The 27,517-nt window shown below is 47.2% G+C and overlaps 1 protein-coding gene across 3 annotated transcripts in view; it reads left to right on the forward strand.

Annotated features, from left to right (window-relative positions):
- The window catches only part of ABTB3 (ankyrin repeat and BTB domain containing 3), a 337,545-nt gene that overhangs the window by 266,330 nt on the left and 43,698 nt on the right, over positions 1-27,517 (forward strand). For all 3 annotated transcript variants that reach the window (XR_013179246.1, XM_077168628.1, XM_077168629.1), the window contains 3 exons: positions 7-159; positions 23,754-23,919; positions 25,977-26,066. Coding sequence is in view for 2 of the 3 variants with exons in the window: in XM_077168628.1 (XP_077024743.1) it covers positions 7-159; positions 23,754-23,919; positions 25,977-26,066 (409 nt within the window). In the remaining variant the exon portion in view is untranslated. The remainder of the gene's footprint in view (positions 1-6; positions 160-23,753; positions 23,920-25,976; positions 26,067-27,517) is intronic.

The raw sequence follows: 27,517 nt of genomic DNA on the forward strand, positions 1-27,517 counted from the left end.
CTGCAGGCCCTTCCTCGTGCTGCCGCCGCTGATGGAGTGGATCCGGGTGGCCGTGGCGCACGCCGGCCACCGCCGCAGCTTCTCCATGGACAGCGACGACGTCCGCCAGGCGGCCCGGCTGCTGCTGCCCGGCGTGGACTGCGAGCCGCGCCAGCTCAGGTAGGGGCCGGGCCGGCCGACGCGCCGGGGAGGAGGCGGACTCGCTCGGGCGCCCTCCCCCAGCGGGGACGCGAACCCGGCGCCGGGCGAGAGGAAGAGAGCCCCCTTCCCCCACCAGACCCTCCCACCGAGCGTCCCGGATGGTGGGAGGAGCGTCCTGGCCACTCCATCCGCTCCCAGGGCCCGGGACTCACTGCGTCCACCCCTCCAATCGGAACCATGCGGGGGGTGGGGGACGCGGGGGCGCTGCGGAGGGGGGTGCGCGGCGGGAGTGCGGTTTGCGCGCTAGTAAACGTGTCGTTCGCTGTGATCACTGTGCAGCACCCCCCCCAATGACAGGAATGAGGGGAGGCTGGAGTAAAGCCATTTGAAGAAATGGCCCAAGACATCTGTGGGGCTTGTTTCTCTGACACTATTTCTCTAGCGCGTTTTTCTCCCCCCACCCGTCTCTCACTGTCTCTCCCCAAGAAGTAAAATACAGTCTCCCCGTAGTTTTCTAACAAAGCCTTGCAGAGTAAATTTTCTGGCTGGGTAAGAGAGCGCCTCTGTGTTCTCCAGTTCACAAGGGTAAAGCTGTTCTCCCTCCCTCCCGCTCTCAGACTGGTATCCAGGGCCAGTCCAGCAGGGTGGGAATTACTCATGGGCTGCTCAGGGGCCCCATGAATGGGGGCTGATTTTTATCCAAAGCAGAGGAAATGAAACAACAAATCACGCACTCAGATGAGTCATAACCTGGCTCTAAATGCAAAAGGCACACAAGCCCAGTGGGGTGTATGTGTGTGTAGCACTATATTTTGCTGTCCAGCACTGTTTTCTACGCTAAGGTCAGGCCCTGTTCATCCTTATTAATTCCCCTCCCACCCATCTGATGAGAAACCTGCCCTTCCTCGTAATTCGTCCATCCCAATCACCTGGCCAAGCTGCAGACATTTGTCTATCCCAGAATCTGATTGGAGATATGCAAGGAAATGGGAGGTTTGCAGTATAAAACAGCCTACTGCCAGCCCAGAGCTGCCCCTCAACCCCAGAACACAGAGGGGGCTGAACACAGTAATAATTACTAGCATTTATTGGCTGCGTATCACATGAGCACTGTTATAAGCACTCCCCACAGATTAATTAATATTTAATATTCCCAAACCCTATGAAGTGGGTGCTGTTATGCCCACTTTATAGATCAGGAAACTGAGGTATAGAGAGGCTAAATAGCATGCCTAAGGTCAAATGGTAGCATCAGTATATGACTCCAGGCAGCCCTGGCCCTGAGTGTGTAGTCCTAATAACTGTACAGTCCTGCCTTCCGGTTTCTGTCCAAGCATTTTCTGGCTGTGCCACCACCCCTAGTCACTTGGAACAACAGCAGGTCTCAGGAAGAAGCCAGGGAACAATCCTTTACTGAGCACCTCCTCTGTGCTGGGTGCCAGTTACAGCAAGAGATTTGCATTCATTACTTGTCTCCTCTAATTACTGTAGCAATCTCATGAGTTAGGAGAGTCTTCCTATTTTACAGATTAGGAAACTTGTAGGTGGAGAGGCCAGGAATGAGAGCCTCATAACCCACACTCCACAGCCCGTCCTCCACCTACCAGATTCTCCTAATTCCTGTTGTTTGGGTGAGTGGCACCTACTCACAGGCGTACTCCCACCACCTCTGCTCACTACCCCCAGCTGTCACTGGAGAGCAAGTTCTCCTCGCTGCCTGAGGCTGCTGAGCCGATGGGGACAGTAAGATGTTTCCTTAATTGTTGCTGACAGAAGTATTTCTTGCTTGCCATGCTTGCCAGAGACCCCACAGCCTAAAGGTGAGGAGCCTAAGGTCCAGAAAGCTGTGGTTCCAATTCTGTCCCCAGGGTTAATTAGCTGTGCATCCTTGGGCAAGCTAGTTAACTTCTCTGGACCTTATTTTCCCTATCCCTGCCATGGATATAATAGCAGCCCCCCTCAAGAGGTTGGTATGAGCACAAAGCAGGGTCGTGAACGTGCAATACTTATGCAGACAATGCCCAAAAGGAAGCGTGTGGCCCGGTAGTGCTTGTTTGCATTGCCCCTAGTCTCTACTATGTCTGAAACAGTAATGGATATTGCTTTATAATTTTAAGGGCTTTTAACTCTTTCTCATGTGATCTTCAAAACAAGCATGGTGATTTTGTTTTGAGGATACCCAGGATAGTGTGAGCCCATTTATGGAAGAGGAAATCAAGGCCCAGTAAGATTAAGTAACTCTCCCAACATCTCACAGATATGAAGTCACAGTCAGGAGCCAGATAGCAAACCCAGACACCCACAGACAGGACCACATGTAATTTTTTAAGTCCTTCCCCTCCCCTGACCTAGACTCAGCCCTCTTGGAGATGGCTGAGAACCCTCTTCTGTATAATTCTGTTCCTTATCACACTATCCCATAGTCCAGACGTGGGTAGAGGGCCACTGTCCACTCTGTGCCCCTTCTCCAACACGCCGCAGTTACAGCCTGGTTTAGTGAACGGAGGTGTTTCATTCTGACAGTCACATCTAGGATTTCCATTTCATCATCCATCAGGTTTGAGGCCTCAGATATTTGGGGTATGAATGGCGATGTTCCATCGGACCAGAATACAAGCATTTAGAGCCAGCCAACAAATGAAGTCAGTTCCGTTTTGCATCTCTAGGCTACCCTTAGTCATTTATCTCTCGATTCTTGACTCATTTTTCTCCTGGGAGATTAGAAATTCTCCAGAATGATGATTTGGTGTTTAAAAAAAAATCATACTAATTGATGATTCCAGCGAAATTTTCATTAAGGCTGGTTTTCCAAGAGAAAACTGAAATATAGTATCCCATTCGCTTTCCTAAATGGAAGACTTGCAAGTTCCATGAACTAAACTAAATTCAGTACATGAAAAGATGAATCCATCTTCCTAAGAAGAGCATCTATTTTTCAGTCTCATCGACATAATTACAGATTGTGTTATCCCATGTTACAGAGAAGAAGGCTGAGGTTCAGTGAGGTTGTAGGACTTGTCCGAGATCATACAGCTCCTATAAGGCAGAGCAAGTCTAGAATGGAGGACTTGGCGAGTGGAGATAAAAATTCCATCTCCCTATCTCTCTGCCTTCCCAGGCATCCATTTTAGAAGCTACCAAGTGGACTCCTAGTTCTGAGTAGGTCAGAGCTAAGGCTTCTCTCTCTAAATAAACAGCCCTGGAAGGGAGCAGGGAGTTTGGCATTCTATCAAATGTAGAGACCCTGGGATGTGGGCTTGGAGGTTGGACTGTCAGTGACCATTAGCACATATAATTACCTACCAGCTGTCTGTGGTTTCCTGGTGGGAGGCAGCCTGGATACCAGCCTGGACAGAGGAATCTGAGTCAAGGATTCCCAGCTCTGATGCTAGCACTGCCATTGACCTTCAGAGTGACCTTGGTCAAATGCAGCCCTAGGCCTGCTTTTGTCTTTGTTCAGCTATTAGAAAGCCTCACCATGGAGATCGGGTTTCTTCAAAAATGAACGCCATTCGCTGCAGCCACAGTTTCTAAGCTCACAGGGGTGACCCATTTATTCTTCTTTAATTAAATTATCAGATCATCTAAACCTGGTGAATTCAAATGTTTCTTTTTTTTTTCTTGGTCCTTTGGGAGGTGGTGGCAGGGAGTCATGACAGCAGCAGGGCAAGAAATACGAAGAGAGTAAATATTGTTGTTTCCCCATGTTTGTTAGTCAGCATTTCTGCCCTAGCCTGAAGGCTGGGTTAAAAGAAAGGTAGTAAGTGGCGTTCTCACCTCCTCTCTTAGCTGATAAACGATACCTGCTGATAGGACTTGGGTCCATTGGAACTATGAGCTCGTTCCAGAAAGATGGTTTATCCTTTTGCAATTATATCTTAGCATCAAACCAGATTTTGAGCTGTCCTAGAATGGAAACATTCGGGGTTGGTAAGGGGCAGAGAATATTAGAGCACACGGGAGACTTGGGTCATTACTTTCTTTCCTTCGCTCTTTAATTAGATTTATTGAGCACCTACTAAGTGTCAGACCCCACATGAGAGGCTCTCATCTAGATCTGCTGCTTTCTAGCAGGTGGCCTTGGGTAAGTCATGTGTCTAGGGCCTTGTTCAACCTCTGTAAAAACGGTGATGGCAACTACTATAGGGGGTGGGTGAACCTCTGTAGAGAGTCAGGTATGAACTTAATAAATTTCACCACATTTAATCTGCAATTTTCAATCCTTCCCAAGGTCTCTGGGGACCCTTCGCATCTGACAGGTTTTGCATTTGACTGGTGTGTGCCAAGCTGGGTTCCAAGTAAAGATTGTGCCACAGCAACACTTGTCCTGAAATGCCGGTGCCTCATTTGCAGCCTCACTGTGAGAGGTGGAAGTTCAGATTCCTTTATCAAACATGTTTGGGGTGCCAGCGGCTCGCCAGGCCCTGTGTGGGGTGCAGGGATACAGGTCAGGCAAGACCCGGCCACCACCCAGAACAGCCTTGCCATGCAGTAGGGCAGCCGACTCACACAGGAGACAGGCCATCGCCCTGCTGGAGCTGGGCACCCCGGTCCCGGGGACTCCCACGGCTTAGAGAAGAGGAGCATTATTCGGATAAAGGGAATTCCAACCCTTGGTGTCAGAAGGCAAAATATTTTCTCTATATTCCTTCTCTGGATCTATATGGTACCAGGCTTTTTTCTGGGTTCAAAGCTTTGTTGGAAGCTGTCTTCCAAAGCAGATGGAGTCCCCAGGTCATACATGCTCCTGGAGAGACTAGAAAATAAACAATAGAGTATGAGTAGTACAAAGCTAGTAGAGCAGGGTATTGGGGTAGAGACATGAGGAAGGAGGGACCAATCGATTGTGTGTGCAGAGAGTATCTCAGGACCTTGTGAAGGAAGAGGCAGTGACATGCAACTGCTTTTAAAGGAATAGTTGGTGCCGCCATAAGGGGCTTATGGGGAGAACAGTTGGGGGTGGAAGGGGACCTGGAGCTGCATCCACAGCGTTTCCCTATGTCACTGCCACATGGACCCTGGGCCGGCGCTTAGAAACTCCACAGCTTCTCACCGTCAGGACCTGCTGCTCTCCTCTCCCCTTGAGTGTCCTTGTCCTTCCCCAGCCCAAGACACATCCTGCAGCTCCCCACAGACTCTCCAGCAGGGCTGGCATGCAAGTTCCGTGATAGGATGCCAGCCCCTTCTTCACCTCCAGCGGACACTCAACCCTATGCCAAGGGCCCCGTCGTGACCCATTTGGAACCACTGCCTCTTCCACGTGATGTCGTTGCATTAGCGCCTCCTGGGAAACAAGCACACTGACCTCTCCCTGATCCCAGGAGATGTGCTTTGGGGCTCAGTCACCCTCCTCTAACAGTGTCAGGGACAGGTCATGGACAGAGCCTGCTCAAGGAGCTGAGCTAGTGAGACAGCTTTGCACTCAGCAGGCGCAGACAAAGCACCTACTATGTGGCTAACCTCCTATGCCCTGTGCTGGGGGCAGAGCAGAGAAGTCCACAGTAATCACAGAAGAATGGGGTAAATACTTCAGTAGAGGTCAGTAGAGAGCTAGGTTGGCGGAGCCAGAAAGGTCTTCCCTGCAGACATCATTGGATCCAGATCCTGAAGACTAAGTAGAAATGTGTCATGTGGAGAAGGTGAAGAGAGGGGCCTGGGGGAAAGGGCATTAGAAATAAGTCCACACAGAGGGAGCCACATATGCAAAGGCCCTGAGGCAGGACAGTGTGTTGGAGGAAACACGAGGAATTCAAACCCAGCGAGCAGAGGTTTCCTCAAACACTGAGCACCTGCTGAGGGCCAGGCCCAGTTGCCAGGCATCGGATACAGAGCTGAAAACTGAATTCAACCCATGGAAGGTTTTTATACCACACCAAGGAATTCTGACTACAAAAAAAGAAGAGGCCTCCCACAGAAGCTATCATGGATTCTTAAGCAGGGAAACAACAACAGATCTGCTTTTAAGACAGAGGGGCTGATGTGGGCAGGGTTGGGAGCAGGGGTGGTGGGGCTGGAGTCAGGAAGCTGCGGCAGTTCATCCAGACAAGAAAGGCAGCAAGGACTGAGCGATGGGGAACGACTCAGGAAGCAGCAGCACTTGGTGATGGATGTGGCAGGGAAGGCAGTGAGAAGTATTTAAAATGGCCCTGGGGTGTTATCAAATGAAAAAGACCATACAGAATCATGTATTAAGTGTCACTTCCTGGGTGAAATATGTACTTGTGTATTTGCTGTGCTAGGACAGGCTGTGGAATTTTGTAGTATGTGCATGTGTTACCCATTTTCCACCCTCGCCCCCACCACCACCACCGAGTTTTTATGTTAAGTGATGACTCTGAGGTTTCCAGCTTGGGAGAGTGTAAGGCTATGGATGCTATTAACACGTACGGGATAAGGACACCGCGGGGGAGGTGATACTAGGTTTGTTTTTTTAAATGTGGAGTGTGAGTTGCTGTCCCACTTGATTGTCCATCTGAATGGGAGAGTCCTTGTCAGGCTTCTCCAAGGTTTGCCATGGAATCTCACTTCTTCTTGGGGTCCTGGGTTCAAATCCTGGCTTGACCACTTACTCTCTGAGTGACCGGAGGTCATTTACTTCACCTTCTGGACCTCAGTTTTTGTGTCTGTAAGATGGGGACAATATACCCACCTTGTGGGCTGTGGGGAGGATTAAATGAAATGATATATACAAACTGTATGTAAACCATTCAGCACAATACCTATATTATAGTAATAATAATCATTTAAGGCACATTAACAATTAGTTCTTATCCTTATTTCCTCCTCTCTGGACCATGAAGGTCAGTTGCTCCTAGTTACTGAAATAATAGCCTCAACTTCCTCTGAGAGAGGGGAACTAACTATCTCAGAGCAACGTGTAGTGTCCCATTGCGGGGGGTGGGGGGGGGCTGGTTTATAGCCCAGGCCAAAGTCTGGCCTGTCTCCAACCTTCTGCCACTGCAGGTGAGTCATTTGCCCCAGGGTGCAGGGTCACCTGCCCCTGCTGAAACATCCAGGAAGGAAAACAACCGGAGCTAGCTGACGTGGGGGCCACTGTTCCCACATCAGTGACACCAGGGTTTCTCTGCATGACTCAGATTGTACGCATACTCTGAAGTGTGAGGTTTTGAAAGCCATCATTGGCTGCAATCCCAAACTGTGTCCAGAGAAGAACACCCATCACCAGCTGCATTTGCAGTCGTAAATGGAAGGAAAAGACAACAGAAGGGAAGGAGGATGTGTTGAAAGCAAATGAGGCTCCTGATTAGCTGGGTCTTACCCCAAGTGACCAGAGGTTAGGTGAGAGGCTAAGGAGCATAGAATATTCCATATGAAAGGGTTGTAGCGTGTGCTTTTAATTCTCAAAATTGGCTTCCTTCTCTCTTTACAGCTGGGGCAGAAATCAAGTTACCTTGGTCACAAGAGACTGAGCACAGAGCCTGGCACATAGGGGCTCAGTAAATATTTGGTGAATGAATGAATGTGTGAATGGATGAATGATGAAAAGGACTGATGTCGCTAAGTGTGTTGTTGCTGTCAGTGAACGTACTAAGGGGGATACTTGTTTCTCCTGGACTAATTCAAATGTGAAAGGTTTCATCGTGGAGACACTGATAGGCGGGTGAGAATGCAGACGCAGAAGTCAGGTCTTTAACTAAAGGCTCTGGCAGACAGATGGCCAGTGAGGTCACCTGTGGATGAGATCACTCCATGGCAGGGATTGATGGAGCGGAGGCGTCCAGGAGATGAAGGAAGAGTGGTCAGTGGTCAGAAAAGAGCCCGAAGAAAGTGAGGTAGCAGACAGCAAGTTCGCACTTTGAACCAGAGAGGCCTCCCCAGAATGCAGGGCTGCAGTGCTGTCAGTGAAGATGCGACTGGAAAGGGACCTGTTGGGTCTGACAGTGAGGAAGGCATCAGCGCCCTTTCCAAAAGCCATTTCAACAGCCTGCTGTGAGTGGAAACCAGATTGCATGCGGCACACGGTTTGCTAACACTTGGATTTTGTTCTGAGCTTCCAGAGTGTTCAAAGCAAAACAGAAACACATTTGGTACTTACATCAACACAGAGAACGTGGTAAATGGTATTTGGGGCTTGATTCCAAATTGGGGCTTCAGAGCCAGGCTGGCAGTTTGGGGGTATGTGTTTTGCCGTATGGGATTTGGCTTCCTGGGGACTCTTTTTTTCCCCCACTCAAGTCTGTTAAATTTCTGCTCAAGGTACTTATGAACTCTTATGCCAGCAAACCTCCCCAACTCTAGTTTATGTTCGTTACATGGGATCATGATCTTCCCTTAGCAATTAGTCAAACACAGAGCCATGAAGAAGGTGCTCCGAGTAACGATGAAATAGTCCCGTCCTTCAGGAAGCATGTAGTCATCATAGCACCCAGTGTCTGTGCCATTTTAACCCAGAGGGCTTATCTTTCTTTGGATTTTTTTTTTTTTAACATGGGGAGGCACCAGGAATTGAACCCAGGTCCTCTGGCATGGCAGGCAAGCATTCTTGCCTGCTGAGCCACCGTGGCCTGCCCTTTCTTTAGATTCTTAAATTACCCTTTAAAAAGGTTAAGAACCACCATACTAGATGATCCCCAAATCTCTAGCTCTGAAAAGTAGTTAATGTTGTGTTCAGACATTAGACATGTGAATAAATAACAGTGATGCCTTTTTCTGTGGGGAAATTGAGGCATGTGGAGGGTGAAGGAAATGAGTGGAGCTTCAGTGCACAGCCTTACCTTTATCTCTACCATGTGACAGAGGAAAAACCATAAGAGCCTGCATGAGTCAGCATGCCATTCTGTCCTCCCCCAAGCACAGAAGGGGGCTTTATACCCTCTTCAGACCTGAGGGATGTGGGGCTCCCAGAGGTTAGGAAACCTGCCTGAGGTCACGCATAGAATGGGACCCATCTGGGATTTGAACCAGGCCTGGCTGACTCCAGAGCCCATGTTCTCGCTTCTAGAAAAGAGAGCACCAATCAAAGATCAAAATTGGAAAATGGGACAGTAACTTTTGAACCAGGCCCAACAGTTCATCTCAAAAGGCTCAGCCTTCAGCCTTAGTTCCTCTTAGGATTTCTCATGCATTTCACCCCTCATATCAATCCAGCACTGTCAGCATCATCCAATACCAAAAATTCCCTGTGAAGACTCAACACAGAAATATTCCAACAGATGGCCAAGAAATATATGAAAAGTTGCTGGACCTCACTAGTAATCCTGGAAATGCAATTTAAAACCACACCCAAGTATTCATTCCATACCCATCAGATTGGCAATAAATTTTAAGTCTGGCAATATCAGATTTTCACAAAGAGGTCAAGTAGTGAGAGAATATATCCATTCTTGATATATAATCTCACAGTGCAAATATTGGTTCACTTGATGGTGTACCAGAGGCTCCTCAGGCACTGTTCCTTTTTGCTTATTCTTCCCCCTCTCTGTTCCTCAGATCGGATGATTTCACTTGTCTTATATTCCAGTTCATTGATTCTTCCCTCTACCAGCTCCAATCTGCTGTTGAACCCTCTATGGAAATTATAATTTACGTTGCTGTGGTCCTCAGCTCTTTTTGATTCTTGATCATAATTTCTATCTCTATATTGACAATCTCTTTGTGTACAGCTATCATTTTTCCTGGTTTCCTTGAGTTCTTTGTCCATGCTTTTCTTTCATTCTTTGAGCATGTTTAGAACCATTTTTCTCAAGTCTTTGTCTGGTATGTCCCAGATCTGGTCCTCCTCGCTGATGGTTTCTGTTTAGTTTATTTTGTTTTTGCCCAATAACATAGATTTTATTATTAAAGAAGTTGTAGGTTTACTGAAAAATCATGCAGAAAATGCAGAGTTCCCATATACTCTCCTATTATTAACACCTTGCATTAGTGTCATTGATGGTTTCGAATACATTAATTTTCTCTTTTGCCTGGGCCATCATTTCCTGTTTCTTTGTATGTTTTGTAATCTTTGTTGAAACCTGGACATGTTGCTATTTTAATGTGTTATCCCTGGAATTTAGACTCTGGAACATCTGTTTCTTAAGCGTGTATCCAGCTAATGTTATGACAAAGCTCTCCTTGAATACCAGGAGCTAACAAAAGAAAAGGGAGGGAAAAGAAAAGAAAATGCCTTTTTCCAGTCTTTGCAGATTGACCTGTGCAAATGCTCTCCTTCAGAGCTTATTCATACAACGGGCTGTATGAAAATAACTCAAGGCCAAAGAGTGGTGGCCGCTGTGATCCTTTCTGCGCATGTGTCTTTTCTTGCGTCTTTTCTTGGGTTTGCACCTGTGGTCCTAAGAGCTCCTCTGTTTACATGGTGGTTACAAAGGTCCCTCTTCCCTAGGAAACAGTTTCCTCACAGTCTCTCAGGCACTGTGCTCTATGTTCTGCAACCATCTCCTTGCTTCAACCAGCTACTCAACTGCTCTCGCACAGCCTTCACTGGAGAGCTCCGTGAGCTGCTTTCTACACCTTGGGCAAGTTCTGAGACAGCAAGTCTCTTGGGCCACCACCAGCACATACATGCTCCTGGTATGTGCACAGAAGCTACTCTGCTTCTTTTAACTGAGACTTGGGATCTACACTGGGAAGCCAGCTCTGTGCCAAGTTGTCAAGGGCTGGGGAAGGGGCCAGCCAGGGTCCCCTGAGATCCTACTGCTTTTGAAGGGCTTTTATCTTGATTCAACATCCATCCTGTTACGGCAGAACTTTAAAGTGTTTTCTGGAGCTTTAAGAAAGATGTTTCTACCTGTTCTTGTTGGTTGTTCAAAGCTTCTGTGGGGAAGCAGAATCCTGAAGCATCTTACTCTGCCATCATTAGCAGAGCAAGACTTGTTTTCTTTTTAACTTCTCAGCATTTTTAACATGCTTGTGTTTCTTGTATATCTCAAAGAGGAGGTTATTGTATTTAAATCCCTTATCATAGAGCTATATTGCTGACCCTTGCTCTATGATATAGCTTTATGCCTCCTGTTTTTATAAATAAGATTTGATTGAAACACAGTCATGCCCATTTGGTTAGTACTGTGGCTGCCTTCTGCTATAGTAGAGTTAAGTCATTGCATCAGAGACCACATAGCTTGCAAAGTCTGAAATATTTACTATCTACCTATTTACAGAAAAAGTCTGCTGACACCTATCATAGGGCATCATATGGGATTGGTGTTATTGAGAATGCATTTTTGGTATTGAACACTAAGACCCCAGGAATGGGTTTATTGGTGAAAGTTGTTACAGCAAAGAGCAATACAGTCTTCTAGAATTTCTTGGGAGTGGTTTGTGTGCTTTCATCTTTGAATCTGTAGCACCTAGCATAATAGCTTACTTAGCTCTTCCTATGTGCTTCATGGAACTGATTTAAATTTTAAAGCCATCTGTGGAATGTATTAATTAGGATACAGGTTCATTAGCTACAATAGACATACAGAATACCTATGGCTTGATCAAGACAGAAGTTTAAAATACTCCTTCATATAAAAATCCAGGCACAAGTATCTCTGGCCTATTATGGCAATTCCATGAGATCAGGGACCCAGGCTCCTTCTTTCTTGTTGCTCTGCCATTCCTCAGATGATACTTTCTTTGCATGGTACAAGACAGCAGACCTTACCCACCAGGCCTGCAAGTGGGAAAGGAAAAGGGAAAAGTAGGGCATGCCCCAAAGTATGCATACATAACTTCTCCTCACTTCCTGTTGGCCAGCACATAGCCCTGTGGCCCTACCTAGCTGCAAGGGAATCTGGGAGACGTAGTCTTTATCTGGGCAACCATATGCCCAGCTCAAACTTCAGGTCCTCTGACAATATCAGAAGGAGAAAAAGGACTCTGGGGTACAACAGCCTGTCTCTTTGGCAAGCCTACTGTATCTCTGTGCCAAAAGAGACACAGTTGACTTCCCAAAATGAGGACTGACTCCTTATCTCTAGGGATGCCTAATTTTTGACATTTTAAAAGCAAGCCATAAAACAAGAGGCCAAAGCAAGAGACCATTATTTTCTATTCAGAATAACATGGCTACACATAGATATGTGCACACTAAATTCATTCTCCTGAGTGTTTGCAGCCCCTGCTTTTGAGATAAATATTTTTTTTCACATATTTGAACAGATCCAGAATTTCTACTTTTGACGTAGACAAAGACAGTTCATTTCACCACCAACTGGGCGCTTACTTCTAACAAGGAGAAGTGTTCCAGGCCCCTTGGAAGCTTTCACAAGGCAGAAAAGATCAGCAGGGAGGAGGACATGGAACCACACTTGAGTGATCTTACCCAAAGCGGGTTTAATGAGCTGGTCCTTTTCTGTACTTTAGTTGTGTTATTAAACAGCCAGTGTGCAAACTTTTGGACAGAGATGTCACCTAAGAACTTTGCAAGCATTACATGTTCCATTTGCTGCAATAATACAAATTTTTTTCTTTCTTAGAAAGGTGCTCAGAGATTTTGGCATAACTTACTTCAGCATAAAACAGTCTTGATTTGTTAATCCCTTTTGTTCCCCAAAAGAAAAGAGGAAAAAAAAAAAAACATCAATTGGAGAAGTTGTTTTAGGCTTGTAGGAGATGGAATAAGGCAGAAATGCTATTGCATAGTAAAGAATGTAAAAGGCAGTGATCACTGAAAAACATATGATAAACTAAGAGAAAGCTCTGAAAAACGTGATAAACTGGAGATACTCAAAAGCTCAGCCAGCCAGCACCCCCATTCGACAGCTAAGGAAACTAAGGCTATCAGAGAAAATGTGATTTATCCAAGGTCATACAGCTAATGGATGGGGAAGCCACAACTTAAAGCCACATTCAACTGAGGCCTTATCCTTGGCCTGTTCCTGCCTTGCCAGAGCTTTCAGAACTGTTCCATGTTGCCCTTTGGTCTTCCTCTTTCCTGGCTGAATCTGGACCTGCCCTCAGAATCCATCTCAACACTGTTCCCCAGTCAGCCATCCATACCCATGAATCCATACCCATGAATCTATGGCCATGAACCCATACCCATGGATCTGATCCATACCCATGAATCAGAGATAAAGCATGGGATGAAACCTGTTTACCCTCCCTGGTTTAGGTGGCATTTCAGAGCCACCACAATGTTCTCCAGGATTCCCACAGAGGTGATGGGGTAGTTGGCTGTCTGTACTGTCTCTTCTGCATTTCAAATGACTGACCTAGGTCATCCAAAAATTCATCATCCCTGTCAGCACCACACATCCCCGTTCTTTAGGTGCATGCCCGTATTCAAACAGCACCCTCGCATAATAGGCACGATCTCATTTAGTGCACAAACCTTAGCACATATGCACTGTTCTCCTATTTTATAGACGAGAAGGTGCAAGCATAGAGAGACATGGGGTAACCTACCCAAGGCAAGGTTGTACAGCAAGGAAGCTGTGTCAGTGTATACTTCTACATCAACAGTTTCTCCTGCTGCCCTCCTGAGTACCCAGATAAATGAAATCAGCATTATTGTCAACTCCTGGATATCATAAATCTCTCCATTATGCCCACAGAGAATATGAAAGGCTGGCGATTTGATCCTTAATTACTATTTTGAGTTAGTGTTGTACTCTCGTTTTTCTCCCCTAGGCACCTTCGTTTTCAATTATAACCAAACAACTTGTTTAACATCCGTCTCTATGACAGGCTCACAAGGGCGGGGCCATGGCTGACGCATTCGCTGCTGTACCCCCCGCCCCCGGCCCGGCTGGTGGTCCGCAGCTTGCGCTCAATACACACATGTGTATGAGTGAATGAATCGTGGCACTTCAGGTCAGGAATCCCATCTTGTTAGTCTCTGTATCCCCAGTGTGTGGCACATAGTAGATATTCAGTGTTGTTGAAGTCTGTGGAGTTGGACCGGGACCGAGTATGGGAGCTCACACACAGACTCATCTCACTGAAGCCTGGACTTTGGGGAAAGACAGGTCTGAGTTGAAATGGAGGTTCAAGGAGCAGAGTGACTTTGAGGTAAGATACTTAACTTCTCTGAACCTCTGTTTCCTTGTCTCTAAAATGGGGATACTGAAACCTGCCTTTTGGAATTCCTGGGAGGGTTTAAGTGAGATGCAAGCATAGATGCAGGAGTCAGATGGCCTGGGTTGAATACCAGCTCCACCACCATTGAGCAAGTTATAAAACCTCTCTGTGCATCAGCTTTTAATCTGTAAAATGAGGATAATAGTACCTAATCATGGCATTCTTTTAAAGACCAAGTGAACTGTTATGAGTCAGATACTTAGCACATGGATACTTATTAGTTATCTATTCATACTGTTATATTCACTCCACTGTGTGAGGGCAACTGTTTGCAAATGTTTACCGTTTCTCAGATTATGGTCATCATCTTTGCTCTGTTCTACTATAGCTGACCCAACCGCTGGCCTTGAGGAGCCACATTATAAACCAGGCGGTGGGTCATGAGGGCCTAAGCAGCAAGGGGGCGGGGGGCTGCCTGTCTCTCCTTGTATTCATCCCCATGACTGTCAGACCCCTTGGCCTGTGTCCCGCGACGATGAGCCAGGGGCATCTTCCATGGGGGGAGAACAAAGCCAGCTTGTCCCTAGCACGGCCTCCAGGCTGGCCCCTGGCTGCTACCTCTCAGAGAGGGGCCTTGGAAGCTGCTCTGTCCCAGGCTGCCAGTCTCCTAGTGAGACCCCAATGAACAAGCACGGAAACACATGGAAAGGGAGAGGAAGCTCCACAGCTGTCATGAGGCCCAGCAAATAAGGGGCCACAGGGAGGACTGGGCTCAGAGTGGACTGGACTCCAGAACAGCTGGAAAGGCCTTGGAGGGAATTGGCGGATTGTGTGGTTGGAGATGGAGTAGAGGCAGACTAACAGATGGTCTGCTTAAAGTCCTGGGAAGAGGACCTCTGATTACCTGTAATAGTAATGATCATCCACTCTGTATCCTGGGCAGTTATCACCATTCGACACTGCTGAGTTCAGAAGTATTCTCTCCTTTTTTCTCACTGTATTGTCTCCTTTTTTCTCGCCGTACATGCAGGCAGAGAGTAGTAGTATCATCACTGCTCTTTTACAGATGGGGAAAGGTTTGTGACTTGCCCAAGGGCCCATAGTGAGTAAGAAGCAGAACTGGGGTTCAAATCCTGTTCTTAGATACCAGGCCCTGCTGCCTCAGTGAGAGCCTGGGCTTTGGTCTCGAACACTCAGACCTGAGCCTCAGCTTCCTTGCCAGTAAAATTGGAATCGTCGACATCATCATCATCATCATCATCATCATCATCATCATCATCATCATCACTACCAGACAAAGGATGGGAATGAGGTGAGAGGGTCAATTGCGGTGGAGAGAAATGCATGTTTAGCACAGTAATAAGCAGGCTATAAAGGTGGCTATTTTTTTTTTAACTGATGAGGACGGTTATGGTTGTGGAGTCTACTTGGGCCTTTGGGGGTACAGATTCCAGGGTCTCCCCCATAGTGTGAGGGGAACCTTTAGAAGCCAGTGCTTCCAAACCACAGCAGCCTGCTCATCACCAAGAACTGGGCAGGCCATGATGGTGGCTGGGGGCTGGGGACTCTGACCCACTGCAGGTCGGATCAGAAGAGGCCCAGGCTAGGGAAGAGGTGCATGCCTCCAGGGCTGGCACTCCTGCTGGTGGCAAGCAGAGGTCCCGGTGGGCCAGGCAGTGGTGGTCCGGGATGAGTGGTGAACCGAGGTTCTGGAAAGAGAGCCAGGACATGTACTCAGAAATGATCGTTCAGATCACACAGGCGCCAAGAGGAAGCTATTAACAGTGGCACCTCTGGGGCATCTGCCTACTGCTGGGCTGAGTGCTTTAACAACTACTATCTCATTTAGTCCTCATGACAGCCCTCAAAGATAGGTGTGATATCACTGTCATCATCCAGATGGGGAAGCTGAGGCTCAGAGATGACTTGCTCAAGGTCACACAAGTAAGTGGCAGAGCCAGGATTTGAACCCAGGAAACCCAAGACTAGAGCTGACACTATAAACCATGTGCTCTGCTGCCTCCCAGTATAGGCACAGGAACATGGCAGGAAAATATCATCCTTGTCGCAGTGGCCAATAATATTGATTGAGCATTTACTATGGGCTGGGAACTCTTGAAAACACTTGCTTTAGCTTAGTTAATCTTCACATTCCCAAAGCAGTGTACTTATGAGAGGCAGGATAGCAGAGTGGTTGGCGGGACAGGCTCTGGAGCCACACTGCGTGCGTTCAAAGGCTGACTCCTACTTCTTCACTGCGTGAAAGTGAGCAAGTTAACCAACCTCTCTGTGCCAATAATAATAACACCTTCTGTGCAGATTTGAAACTGTTACGTACCCCAGAAAAGCCATGTCCTTTTGCCTGATCCAATCTTGTGGGGTCAGCCATGTTTCTTTTAAACCTGATTGAATATTATAGGGTGGAAACCTTTGATTAGATTGCTTCCATGGAGATTGACCCTCTCAGTTGTGGGTGTGGCCTTTTGATTGGATGGAAATGTGACTCCCCATTCAAGGTGGGCGTTGATTAGTTTACTGGAGTCCTTTAAAAGGGGAATCATTTTGGAGAAAACTCAGAACCCACACAGTTGCTTCAGAGCCAACAGTGATGCAGACATTTGTAGATGTTCGGAGTGCAAACATGGACATCTGGAGATGCAGAGCCCAGAAGACACTTAACCATGTGCCTTCCCATGAGATGCTAAGTAAGCCAGAACCTGGAGTTCTGTCCCAGAGGAGCTAAGTGAAGGCCCATAAAAGCTTAAGGAGAAAACCACTGGCATGAGAAGAACCTGGAACAGTGGAACTGGGAACAAGGAGCAGCAGACACCAGCCATGTGCCTTCCCCTGTGACAGACATCAGCCTTTTTTTGAGTCAAGCTATCTTTCCCTGTATGCCTTAGTTTGGGCATTTTTATGGCCTTAGAACTGTGAACTTAGTAACTTCGTAAATTCCCTTCATAATAGCCATTCCATTTCTGGCAGCACTCCGGCGGCATTAACGAACCAAAACACCTACCTCGTATGGCTATCATGAGAAATAAACAATTTTTTTTGTAATTTGACTTTGTATAAATACTTATAATGTGCCTGGTACATAGTAAATGCTGTGTAAGGACTTGCTGAATAAATAAAATATGTTAAGTCATCTTAGTGCCCCCCATTTTACATAAGAGAAAACTAAATGAGAAAATGAGACTATAAGCAGCCTGTCAAGAGTTACACATTTAGTGAGGGCGGAACCGAGAGAGAACCAGGGGCAGTCTGACTTCTGAGCCGGCATCTATAATTAGCACGCTCCCCTGGCTTCCCTCAGGGATGTGTCTGTTTATCAGAGTTACACTGGATGCAGAACATGAGGGGAATCTGGATTGGTCCTGCCGGAGAAGGGAGAAAGGAGAGCCTGGGGATGGGGTGAGCAGGCCTGAAGCACTCTAAGAGAATCCACTGTTTGTTGCTTTCTGAATGGTTCCAGAAACTGTGCTTTCCCCACGACTGACTCCTGTTTCCCCCTCCTTAGCCTGTCATCACTTATAATTCACTTGCAGAACCATGCTGGACAGGGCAGGCTTTCTGGGGGCCGGGGTTTCCCTGGTGGGGAAAGGGCTGCCGTGCCTGGTCACTTCGTTAGATCTTTCGAAGCATTTTGACTATCATGTTCTTTAGTCTCTGTGTCTCCCTCTTAACTTCTTCCAAGCATAGACTATTCTCTCCAAAGAGTCTGCACCTTGGTTTGCCATGCCTAGTAGTGATCGTGATATAAGAGCTGTGTGGCAGGCCCTCTTCTAAGCACGCTCGTGGATTATCTCATGTAATCCACACTCGAAATCCTATTGAGGAAGGTATTATTACAAAGCTCAGCTTACAGATGTGAAACTGAACGTCAAGGAGAATAAGTGACTAGCCGGAGATCCCACAGCCACTAAAAGCTGGGATTGGAACCCAGCTAGGAAGTCCCCAGAGTGTGCTCATAATGTCTTCACTAACTTTAGAGAATAGTAAGTGGACATGCTACTGCATAGACAGTCCTTGAACACATAGGCTGAGTGAAACAAACCAGGCACAAACAGACAAACATTGTATCATTCCACTTTTATGAAATATCTAGAATGAGCAAATTCATAGAGACAGAAAGTAGATTAGAGGTTACCAGGACAGGAGGAAGAGGGCATGGGAGCTACTGCTTAATGGGCACAGAGTTGCCATTTAGGGTGATGGGAAAATTTTGTTACTGGATGGCCGTGATGGTAACACAACATTGTGAATGTAATTAATGCAGCCAAACTATACAATTAAAAATGATTTAAGATGGGAAATTTTGTTACATAGCTCTTACCACAGGAAAATTTGAAAACTATAATAGTAGGTGAATAAAATGTGTCCAGTTTGCACTTATCACTCAGAATACATCGAGAGACCAGCAGAACGCATTCACTTTGCCCTCAGCGCTACCCGCTTCCCAGAGGGAAAAAGGCAACACATTCATTTGCTGTCCCTCAGGCCCCAGGCCTGCAAGCTTCCTGGAAAACAAATTTCTGAAGTCGATTCCTGTTATGTGGAGGAAGCTATTGAGCCCATCTCTTGGGGACCAGGCACTTGAGAAATCAGAGAGAAGTTGGCCGCCATAGTAGCTGACCTCTTCCCTAAATTGATCAAGATGCCACTCAAAGGAAAAACCACAAAGTTGATCACCTTCTGGTTGAGACCCCAGACAACTGGCTTAATAGATTTCCACATAAATAAGTCAGGCACTAAGGAAGGCAGACTTATTTGTCCAGGCCTCAGGGGAACCTGTTGGTCTCCGGCAGCAGGGATCTTTCGGAGACTTTCCAGAAAGAGTAAATGGAGTACTGAGCCATGTATTTACAGGAATGCTCTCAATAAAGGTTTTTTGCAGAGTTAAATTTTCTAACTAACTGGGCTGAACAGAAAGCCATGTTTTCATAGACCGTTTATGAAAAATGCTTGCTAGCCTGACTTAGCTAGTAAAAACCAGTAACCAAAACCATTACTTATTTTGTATAACCAAGGGATTCTTAATAATCAGATGCTTTTTGGGACCCGCTCCCAAGAATGAATGATGGGTCTTGCATGTCTCACTTGTCAGTTAGTACACTGTGCATCGGGCACCATTGGGTATAACAGAGAACCAGAGAGATGAGGTCCTGTCCCCAGGAATTTGACATTTCGTGGAGAAAACAAGCTTTTTACAAGGTAAACAGAATAAATAAAATAGTCACAAGCTTCAGAAGATGCTCACAAGGAGACAGATGTCACTGGCCTGCGGATGGAGTGGATAAGAGAGGAGAGGGCCGTGTCCTCCTTTAGGTGGAGTGCTCGGAGAAGACCTCCCTTTGGACATGACACTGAAGCTGACTCTTCAGGGTGAAAAGAAGCTGGACCTGCACAGAGCCAGGGGAAGGGAGCAGCAGGAGCCGAGTCCTTGAGGCAGGAAAGATCTTGGAAGGGGAGGTGGAAAAGGCCCACTGCCACCAGGGCCCTCTAGACCATGGTGGGGAGCCAGATAGAAAGGGAGGCACTGGAAGGTTTTAAGCAGAGGCGTAGTGTGGTCTGGAGTATGTTTTAAGCTCACTCTTACCTCACGTAAGAGACTGCTTTCCTGGGACGCAGCGTGAAAGCAGGAAGACCAGTTAGGGGGCTTCTGCTATAATCCAGGCAAGAGAGGCTGGCATTTGGGACCAGAAGAGGGGCAGTGGAGATGGAAAGCAGTGGGTGGATTTGGTATTTGGGTGGCAAAATCAGCAGCTGGTGGAATGGACAGAGACATGAGAGAAGGCTCTGGCATGAGCACCTGCATGGACAGTGGTGCTCATGACTGAGGGACAAGGATGGAGGGTGGCGGGAGACATATTAATAAACCTTCCATTTGGGACATGTGAAATATAAGGATCAGAGTGACATCCAAGAGGTACAGTCTGGTAGGCAGTTGTACATGTGGGCCTGTCAGCTCACATGGAGATAAGAGGGGTACTGAGAGGGGGCAGGCTGGATGTCAGATCCCCCAGCTTGAATACTGGCCCTCCACTTGCTAGCTCTGTGGCTGGGGCAGATTTCCTTCACTTCGGTCCTTCATCTCTGGAATGGGGCTCCTGAGAGCTCCTACTTCTGGGAATGCTGTGAGGGTTGCTTAGATTCAAAAGTAAGTATTCAATAAACATTGGATTCCTTTAACAGTTATTATCATCTTAGCTAGAGTAACTTTCTTCTCATTTGTCTCTTTCTCACTAAAATCAAAGAGCTCTATAGTGGTAAACCCTTCTCCTGATGCTCTTGGAATGAGCAGTTTTACTCATTTAGTCTGTGAGCTCCATGACAGTGGACTTGTGTCTCCCTTCTCTCTGCACCCCTGAAACATGATGCCAGCACACAGTAGGTGCTTAGTCACATTTAGCCTTTACATGGAATTTAGCTTGACTGAAGAAAATAAAATTGCTTTTTTGAGTGAGAACTAGGCAAGTATTGAGGGTATCAGAAAGGATTTAGACAGGAAAGAGGGAATTACAGTGGGTGTTTTTCAGTGATGGTGACGATTTATGGCATCTTTGCTCCTATGAAGGAGGAATCTCAATTTCACAACCTCTCATTAGATTGGATAACAGCCTATTAGGACAAAGGTTTCCTTCCAAGGAATCAAATCTGATCACTCCTGGAGCTCTGTTCTCTCCTGGAGCTCTGTCCTCTCCTCCACCCACCTGAGCCCTTCAGTCTGGCACATGCAGGAACCCCAGAACCCTGCTTTGTTGTTCTGATCTGCTTCTCTCTGGTCTGTTCATTTTGCCTGGAACTTCTTCCTAATCATTTTTTGGTGACGACTGGCTCCTTAGAGGAAGCCTGCCGCCACACCGAGGGCCTCCCTCATCCTCCCCAGGACATAGACACAACCTGCAATGTGGAGGGATGTGTGCTTTCCCCCTGTGTTCTCGCTGGGCCCCCAGCAGGTGACTGTGCCCTTTCCCAGATGAAAAATAGGATACCCAGTTAAATCTGAATTTCAGATAAATAGCAAATGATTTTTAGAATAGGTAGCACAATAAACGGGAAGATTATTTGTTATCTGTCTGAAATTTGAATGACACTGGCCCTGTGTACTTTTATTTGCTAAATCTGGCAGCCCTACCTGTAGTAGACCCAAGTGGTCCAAAGTCCGCTGAGCGGAGCCAAGAAGCCCTGTGGCACAGCCCCATTCTGGGCTCGGGAAGTCCGTCTTAGATGCTGATGCCACGGTCCAGAGGAGGCCAGAGCTCTCCCCACCACCAGGTCAGCTCTCCGTCTTGCTGGGGCCTGCCAACAGTGTGGCGATGGCCTTGACTCCCCCACCTGCCCTAAAGAGGGCTCAGGCTTGGAGTCAAGTGTCCTGATCAGCCGTGGGCCCCTAAATACCTTTCTAGTTCCTCCTAGGACTGTCATGCACATAGGCCCTTGGAGACCTGGTGTCTCCAAGGTGTGTGTGCAGATTCCACTGCATCTGTCTCCCCATCTCCAGCCTGTTTTTACTGGAGTCTGTCTGTGCCACATTAGCTCCCCCTGGTGGCTGGAAGCAAACTCCTAGTGTTAGGTATGGAGAGCTCTCCTGTCCCCTTCCACTGGGTTCCAAGTGCAAAATGGCCTTCAGCCCAAGGCTCCTCTGCCAAGCAAGGATGAATGATATACGAGGAACCCAACGGCAGGCCAAATGCACACCCATCACAGCCGCTTCCTGAGGCTGTCGTCATGGTGCATCCTCCAGGAGCCAGACCCCAGCCTCGGGATGCAAAAGGGCTTCATGCCGTCAATAACCCAAAACAATAATAGCCCCTCTCATTTCATCCAAGGATCACAAAAGAAGGCGGTGCCCCCGCTAACTTAGCCCTTCCTTCTGCCACCGAGTGGGCCGGGTAGAGGCAGGACTGGAACCAGGAATTCTGAGCACCTGGCTCCTTTCTTCAGTTCCCACCCTGAGCGAGGCAGCACCAGGAAGACAAAGGGGCCCGGGACAGCGATGTGACTCCAGCTGAGCTCAAGTGTGATTCAGCAGCCCCGGGGCAAGGGCCATAATTTGAGAAAGGACTGCCTGGAGCAGAGAAAATAGATTAGCCATGCCCTCTGCTCCATTCCAACAACCACTGCCTCCATTCAGCCTCTTGTCTGTCTGCGCGCCAGCACTGACTTCTCCTACCCATTCAGCTGGCTCATTTAGCACATCTGAGTGCCAGGCGCTGACGACACTTCCCGCCTTTGGGGTTGGCTCCTTCAGATGCCCTCCTCCACTCTCTCTCTTAGAGTGGTCCTCCAGCCTACTCACGCCCCTGCTTGAAAGCTTTCAGCAGCTTTTTAGATAAACTCTGGAGCCTAAAGAGTAAGGACCATAATCCTGCTCCTGCAAAGCTCGCCACTCTGAGCTTCTGGCACTCTTTGCTTAGAAGTTTATGCCGCAGAAACACTAAAACATCCACTATTACCCTTTCATCTCCTGCCATTTCTCATCGCCATACTTTTGCTCATACTGGCCCTGCCCAAGGTTCTTCTGCCCTCTCTTCTTCTATCTCCTACACCTAATTTGAGATATAACTCAGGGGTCACCTCCTCCAGGAAGCCTTACTGGATCCCCCAAGCTCTGTTTGCTGCAGCTTCCTTATACTCCCTTTGTTCAGTAATAATGCATGTCTCTGATCCCTCTGGCCTCTATAAGCCAGAGTGAATTATAACAACTGGTGCCTGCACCAGCTCCCCTTACCCGGCAGGGACAGTTTACCTTTGTTTCTTCAGCACTTCCACAGAGCTTGGCACAAACAGGAGCTTCATCAAAGCTTGGTGATTTGATTTAATAATGAATTACTTGGTGGGTTTATCGTGAGACGGAAGAACCATCCTCCACAAGCTGAGTTTCTTCACCTCCTGAGTTTGTTGCTTCTCCTCTCCACCCCACTGCCTCACCTCTTTCTTGCTGCACCCTGGCTGGTGACAGTTCCTCATCCATTCTCTCATTTCATCCTGCCAGTTCTCTGCTCCTGCACATTCTGTGTTCATTCAGCTAACATTTTGGAACACCTCCGTGTGCTGCACACTGCCTGGCTCTGACATGCAGACACATAGAGCACACGAGGTCCCTCCCCTCAAGTCCCAGCCTAGAGAGAGAGCCGGGCAGGGAAGCAGGCACACCGTCTGTGCTGTGATTGGGGGCAGGTGGCCGGCCGTCACCCAGGCCGCCTCTCCACGCAGCCTGCCTTGCTTCAAGTCCCAGCCCCACCGCTTACTGGCTGGGTGGCCTTGGGCAAGTCCCTGGCGCGCCTTTCCCCATGGCGATGGTAGTACTTCGTCATGGGGTAGGGTGGGGATTAAATGAATTAATTCACATAAAGAATTTAGCAGGTGCCTTGCACTTGGTAAACATTTGATCAGCATCAGCCACTGTTCTACTTGGCCCCGTGTGCTGGGGGAGCACAGAGAGCCAAGACGGATCAGCACAGTTGTAAAGGAAAAAGGCTCAGAGAGGCCAGGGGGCCGTCTTGTAAGAACCGGAGCCCAGGAAGCTGTTATGAAGAGCAAATGCGAAGTACCCTCGGGGCTCCCGAGGTAGCGCCTGTGGCCCTCGGGGACGGTCTGGGGAATCTGCTGGGCCCATGTGACCTTCTCTCCTCCCTTAGGGCCGACGACTGCTTTTGCGCTTCTCGGAAGCTGGACGCGGTGGCCATCGAAGCCAAGTTTAAGCAGGACCTGGGCTTCCGGATGCTGAACTGTGGGCGGACGGATCTGGTGAAGCAGGCGGTGTCTCTGCTGGGGCCCGATGGGATCAACGCCATGAGCGAACAGGTACAGGGTCTGCGAATTTTAACTGGTTCCCATCCTCAGGAGCACGGCTGGGACAAACAGCTGGTGAAGCGTCCTGCAGGATTGGAGAGTGCGCCCCCTGCTGGTAACTTGATGGATTTTTTTTTTTAAGTTTTTTAAATATCTTGTAAAAATACCCTCGTCATCTTTATAGAAATAGCACATGATTATTGCAGCTAAAATGGAAAATCGAAAAAAAAATGCCTAATCCAGAAAGGAAATAATGCCATACCCAGATAATCACCATTTATATTTAGCTTATGTCCTTCCAGTCCTTTTCCAGTGTGGATAAATTAGTTCTCTCCCTGTCTGTTACTTCATCACAGAACAAGTCTTGGCATATTTTCACCAAACTTTTAGGTACGTTTGAACCTACACTAAAGCCCATCCCCTGGAGGGACCCTGGGAGGCAGCAAACAGGTATTGTCAGAGGCTCGTGTGTCAATCTGGAAGACACCCCATGTGTGTGAAAATGGCATGGACAGAGAAGACAAACAGCAGTTTTCAATGTGAATCCCAATGGAAAGTCACAAGGGACAGATAGGGCTGCTTCTTTCATGGACAGTTCATGCAATGAGCTTTAGGAAGAGGATAGCAGGGACTCATTTAATTATAGCTAATCATTTTCTTTAGCAACATCAAGGAGAACTAATACACATACACTTATACATATACACATATATGTGGACACATTTACATTATAAAACCACAAAATAGAGATTTTACTTTATCTTGCTTTTTGCAACATTTTATGGTAAAGATACCTTCCAATATCATTTAAATATTCTTTTTTTAAGAAAATCACTTTCAATGACAACATAAAATAGTCATATTATTTATTCAACTAAACATGTTTTGTTGAATATGTTCTAATTACTTTTATCTATAATGCTGGGCTAGACCTATTTACATAAGTTTTTGCACAAATCTCTGATTATTTTATTAGAGGCAACTCTTTAAAGTAGAAATAGTGGTTCAAATGCATCTGCCTTTCTTCTAGCTGGATCCCAAAGGACTTTCCCAGAAACTTTGTTTCCTTCTATAGCCCTCCAGCTACCGATGCTTCTCCTATCTTTCACCTGCTTATCTTTCACCTGCTTTCACTGAAGCTTTACTGTTTTTCTTCTTCACTTCCAAAAGCTCTTTACATATTAGGCATATAGCCCTTTGTTATAATGTGACAACTATTTCTCAATTTATTGCTTACCTTTTCATTTTGTTCATTCAAATTTGTCATCAACGCTATAATGATTTTCTTTTTTATTTCTTCCATTGTTCTTATGCCTAGAAACTGACCCAGAGAGCATCTAGATATTTCCTACTCATTTTTTATGCTTTTAATTTTGTATGTATCTCTAATCAAACTAGAAATTATTTTGGTATATAATGTGAGATAAGACCATAACTTGAATGTTTTCCCAATGGCCACCTGCGCAACACTGTTTACTGAAAAATCTACCCTTTCCTTCTGTCATTTGTGGGCTGCATTTCTAATAAACAGTATTCTGGAATGCCATTCCTCATCCGCTTGCCTTTTAATTGTAAATGATAACGTCAAACCAGATGTCAATGATGGAGGATTCCCCCTGCCCAGAGACATCCAATTTCCCTTAACACTGGCCGGCAGCTTAGATACAGCAAGGCTGACAGTACATTGTGAAAAAGAAAATGTCAAGGAAGCAATGTTTACCAGTTAGAAGCCTATAACTAATACTGCAGAATCCAGAAAGTTCCTAAGAGCTGTAAGTTGAAACCACCCATTTGTTTTAGCAAACACTCTTAGGTCTTTTGTGCCTTAAGACAAACAAACAAATGGAAACCCTATGACTTAAAGATCCCTCCTGGCCTCCATTCTAGTTTTCAGAGTCTGGAGGATCTGGGCCTTACGTGTGATGGGCTGCAAATTTATCTTTTTAATGCTGGATTTTGAACACAAACACAGTCTCCTAAACACAAGTAAGATTTTTGGTTTGTTATCACTGAGCGGCCACAGCCACCTTGTAAATGTTCTCCATTCTCTGGTTTTTAACTCACCACAGGGCATGACCCCCCTGATGTACGCCTGCGTCCGTGGGGACGAGGCTATGGTTCAGATGCTGCTGGACGCCGGAGCTGACCTGAATGTGGAGGTGAGGGTGCAGGGGGCCGCAGGGCCCTGAGGCCTCATGGTCCCAAGGGGAAGGCAAACAAGGAGGAGGGGAGCCTTTTCTCCCAAGAACCGGGGCTGAGGGACTCAGTCCCGCAAATAAGCCGTCCCTCGGCCCTTTGTGGTTACTGTGTCCCCTGCAAGACCAGCTGACAGATTTGGTCCATCCCAAGGCCCGGCCCCGCCATGCTCCGACAAGCTGCCCTGTGGGTGTTTTGTTTGAATACAACCTACATAACTGTGCGAGCCCTGGCTTTTCCTGAGCTCAGCAATGCAGAGTTCCTAATTCTTACTGTTGATCCTTTACTTCTGGGATTGGGGCAGAAAGAGCCCATCTGAGCCATCAGCCCTTTCTCTTGCCTAAAACAAAGCATGGGAAGCCCTGGCCCACTCATGTCCCTGGGCTGAGGTTTTTTACCTCCCCCACACCTTCTGTCCTCCCTCACCAAACCCTGATCGGCTTGCCTTGTTGGCTGAGTTGAGGCCACAGATCATAAAACTGATCTCCAAGCTTCCTTGAGGCGGTGTGGTATAGTGGGAAGCGCACACTCACAGTCGTTAGAACTTGGGTTCAAATTCTGAAACCACCACCATCAGAGAGACTTGCTTTAGAGCTTGCACAAGTGGCTTCACCTTTCTGAGCCTCAGTGCCCAATTCTGCAAAATGGGGAGACTAATCAAACCCATCTCATAGAGTTGCTGACAGGAATATATACAGAGAGTGCCTGACATATGTCTGGGACTTCATTCATGTTAGTTCCTCCCCCAAAGGCTTGTTATAGTGAAAGCCCATTTTTTTACCACATTCTCTGCTGTCCTGGAGACCCACTGTCCCTGGCTGCCAGATATTGGCTGCCTCAGAGGCTGGGAAGACTGACATCCTGCAGTCATAGTTCAGCAACCCTGTGGGAAACCTTTTTTTTAATTTCAAATTAGATATCCCTGTACTTTTAGTACTTAGTGTGATTTTTTTCCTTTTGTAATCAGTGAATTCTGTATTCATCTGAGGAAAACAGGGAATAGACTTAGTTTGGGATCTAGAAGCATTTTAGAGTTTGTAAACTTCAAGTATTTTAGGATATTTTTCCCCTTGATATGAACCCCTGATTGCTGCATGGACCTCACAAGGGCACCTCAGCTCTGAGTCCTGGTGGTGGGTGGTCTTTGTTCCACCCCTCCAGCCCAGCCCATGCCTCCCAACTCAGGGCTGTCCCCCCCGGCAGGCACTTAGTGGACATTAACTGCTCTGAGTGAAGCTGGCTCCGTGGTTATGTGGCCCCAGGGAGAAAAACCATGCGTGGGCACTAATCCTGCAGGGAGCCAGCCTTCATCTTCCCCGCCTCCTCCCTCTCAACCTGGGGTGTTTTGACACCTCCAGACCCAAAGACTGATGTCAGATTGCTTACTCGTGATGTGTCCAGGGAAATTGGTGCC

The sequence above is a fragment of the Tamandua tetradactyla genome, chromosome 7 (genome assembly GCF_023851605.1).
Source record: "Tamandua tetradactyla isolate mTamTet1 chromosome 7, mTamTet1.pri, whole genome shotgun sequence".
Lineage (NCBI taxonomy): Eukaryota > Metazoa > Chordata > Mammalia > Pilosa > Myrmecophagidae > Tamandua > Tamandua tetradactyla.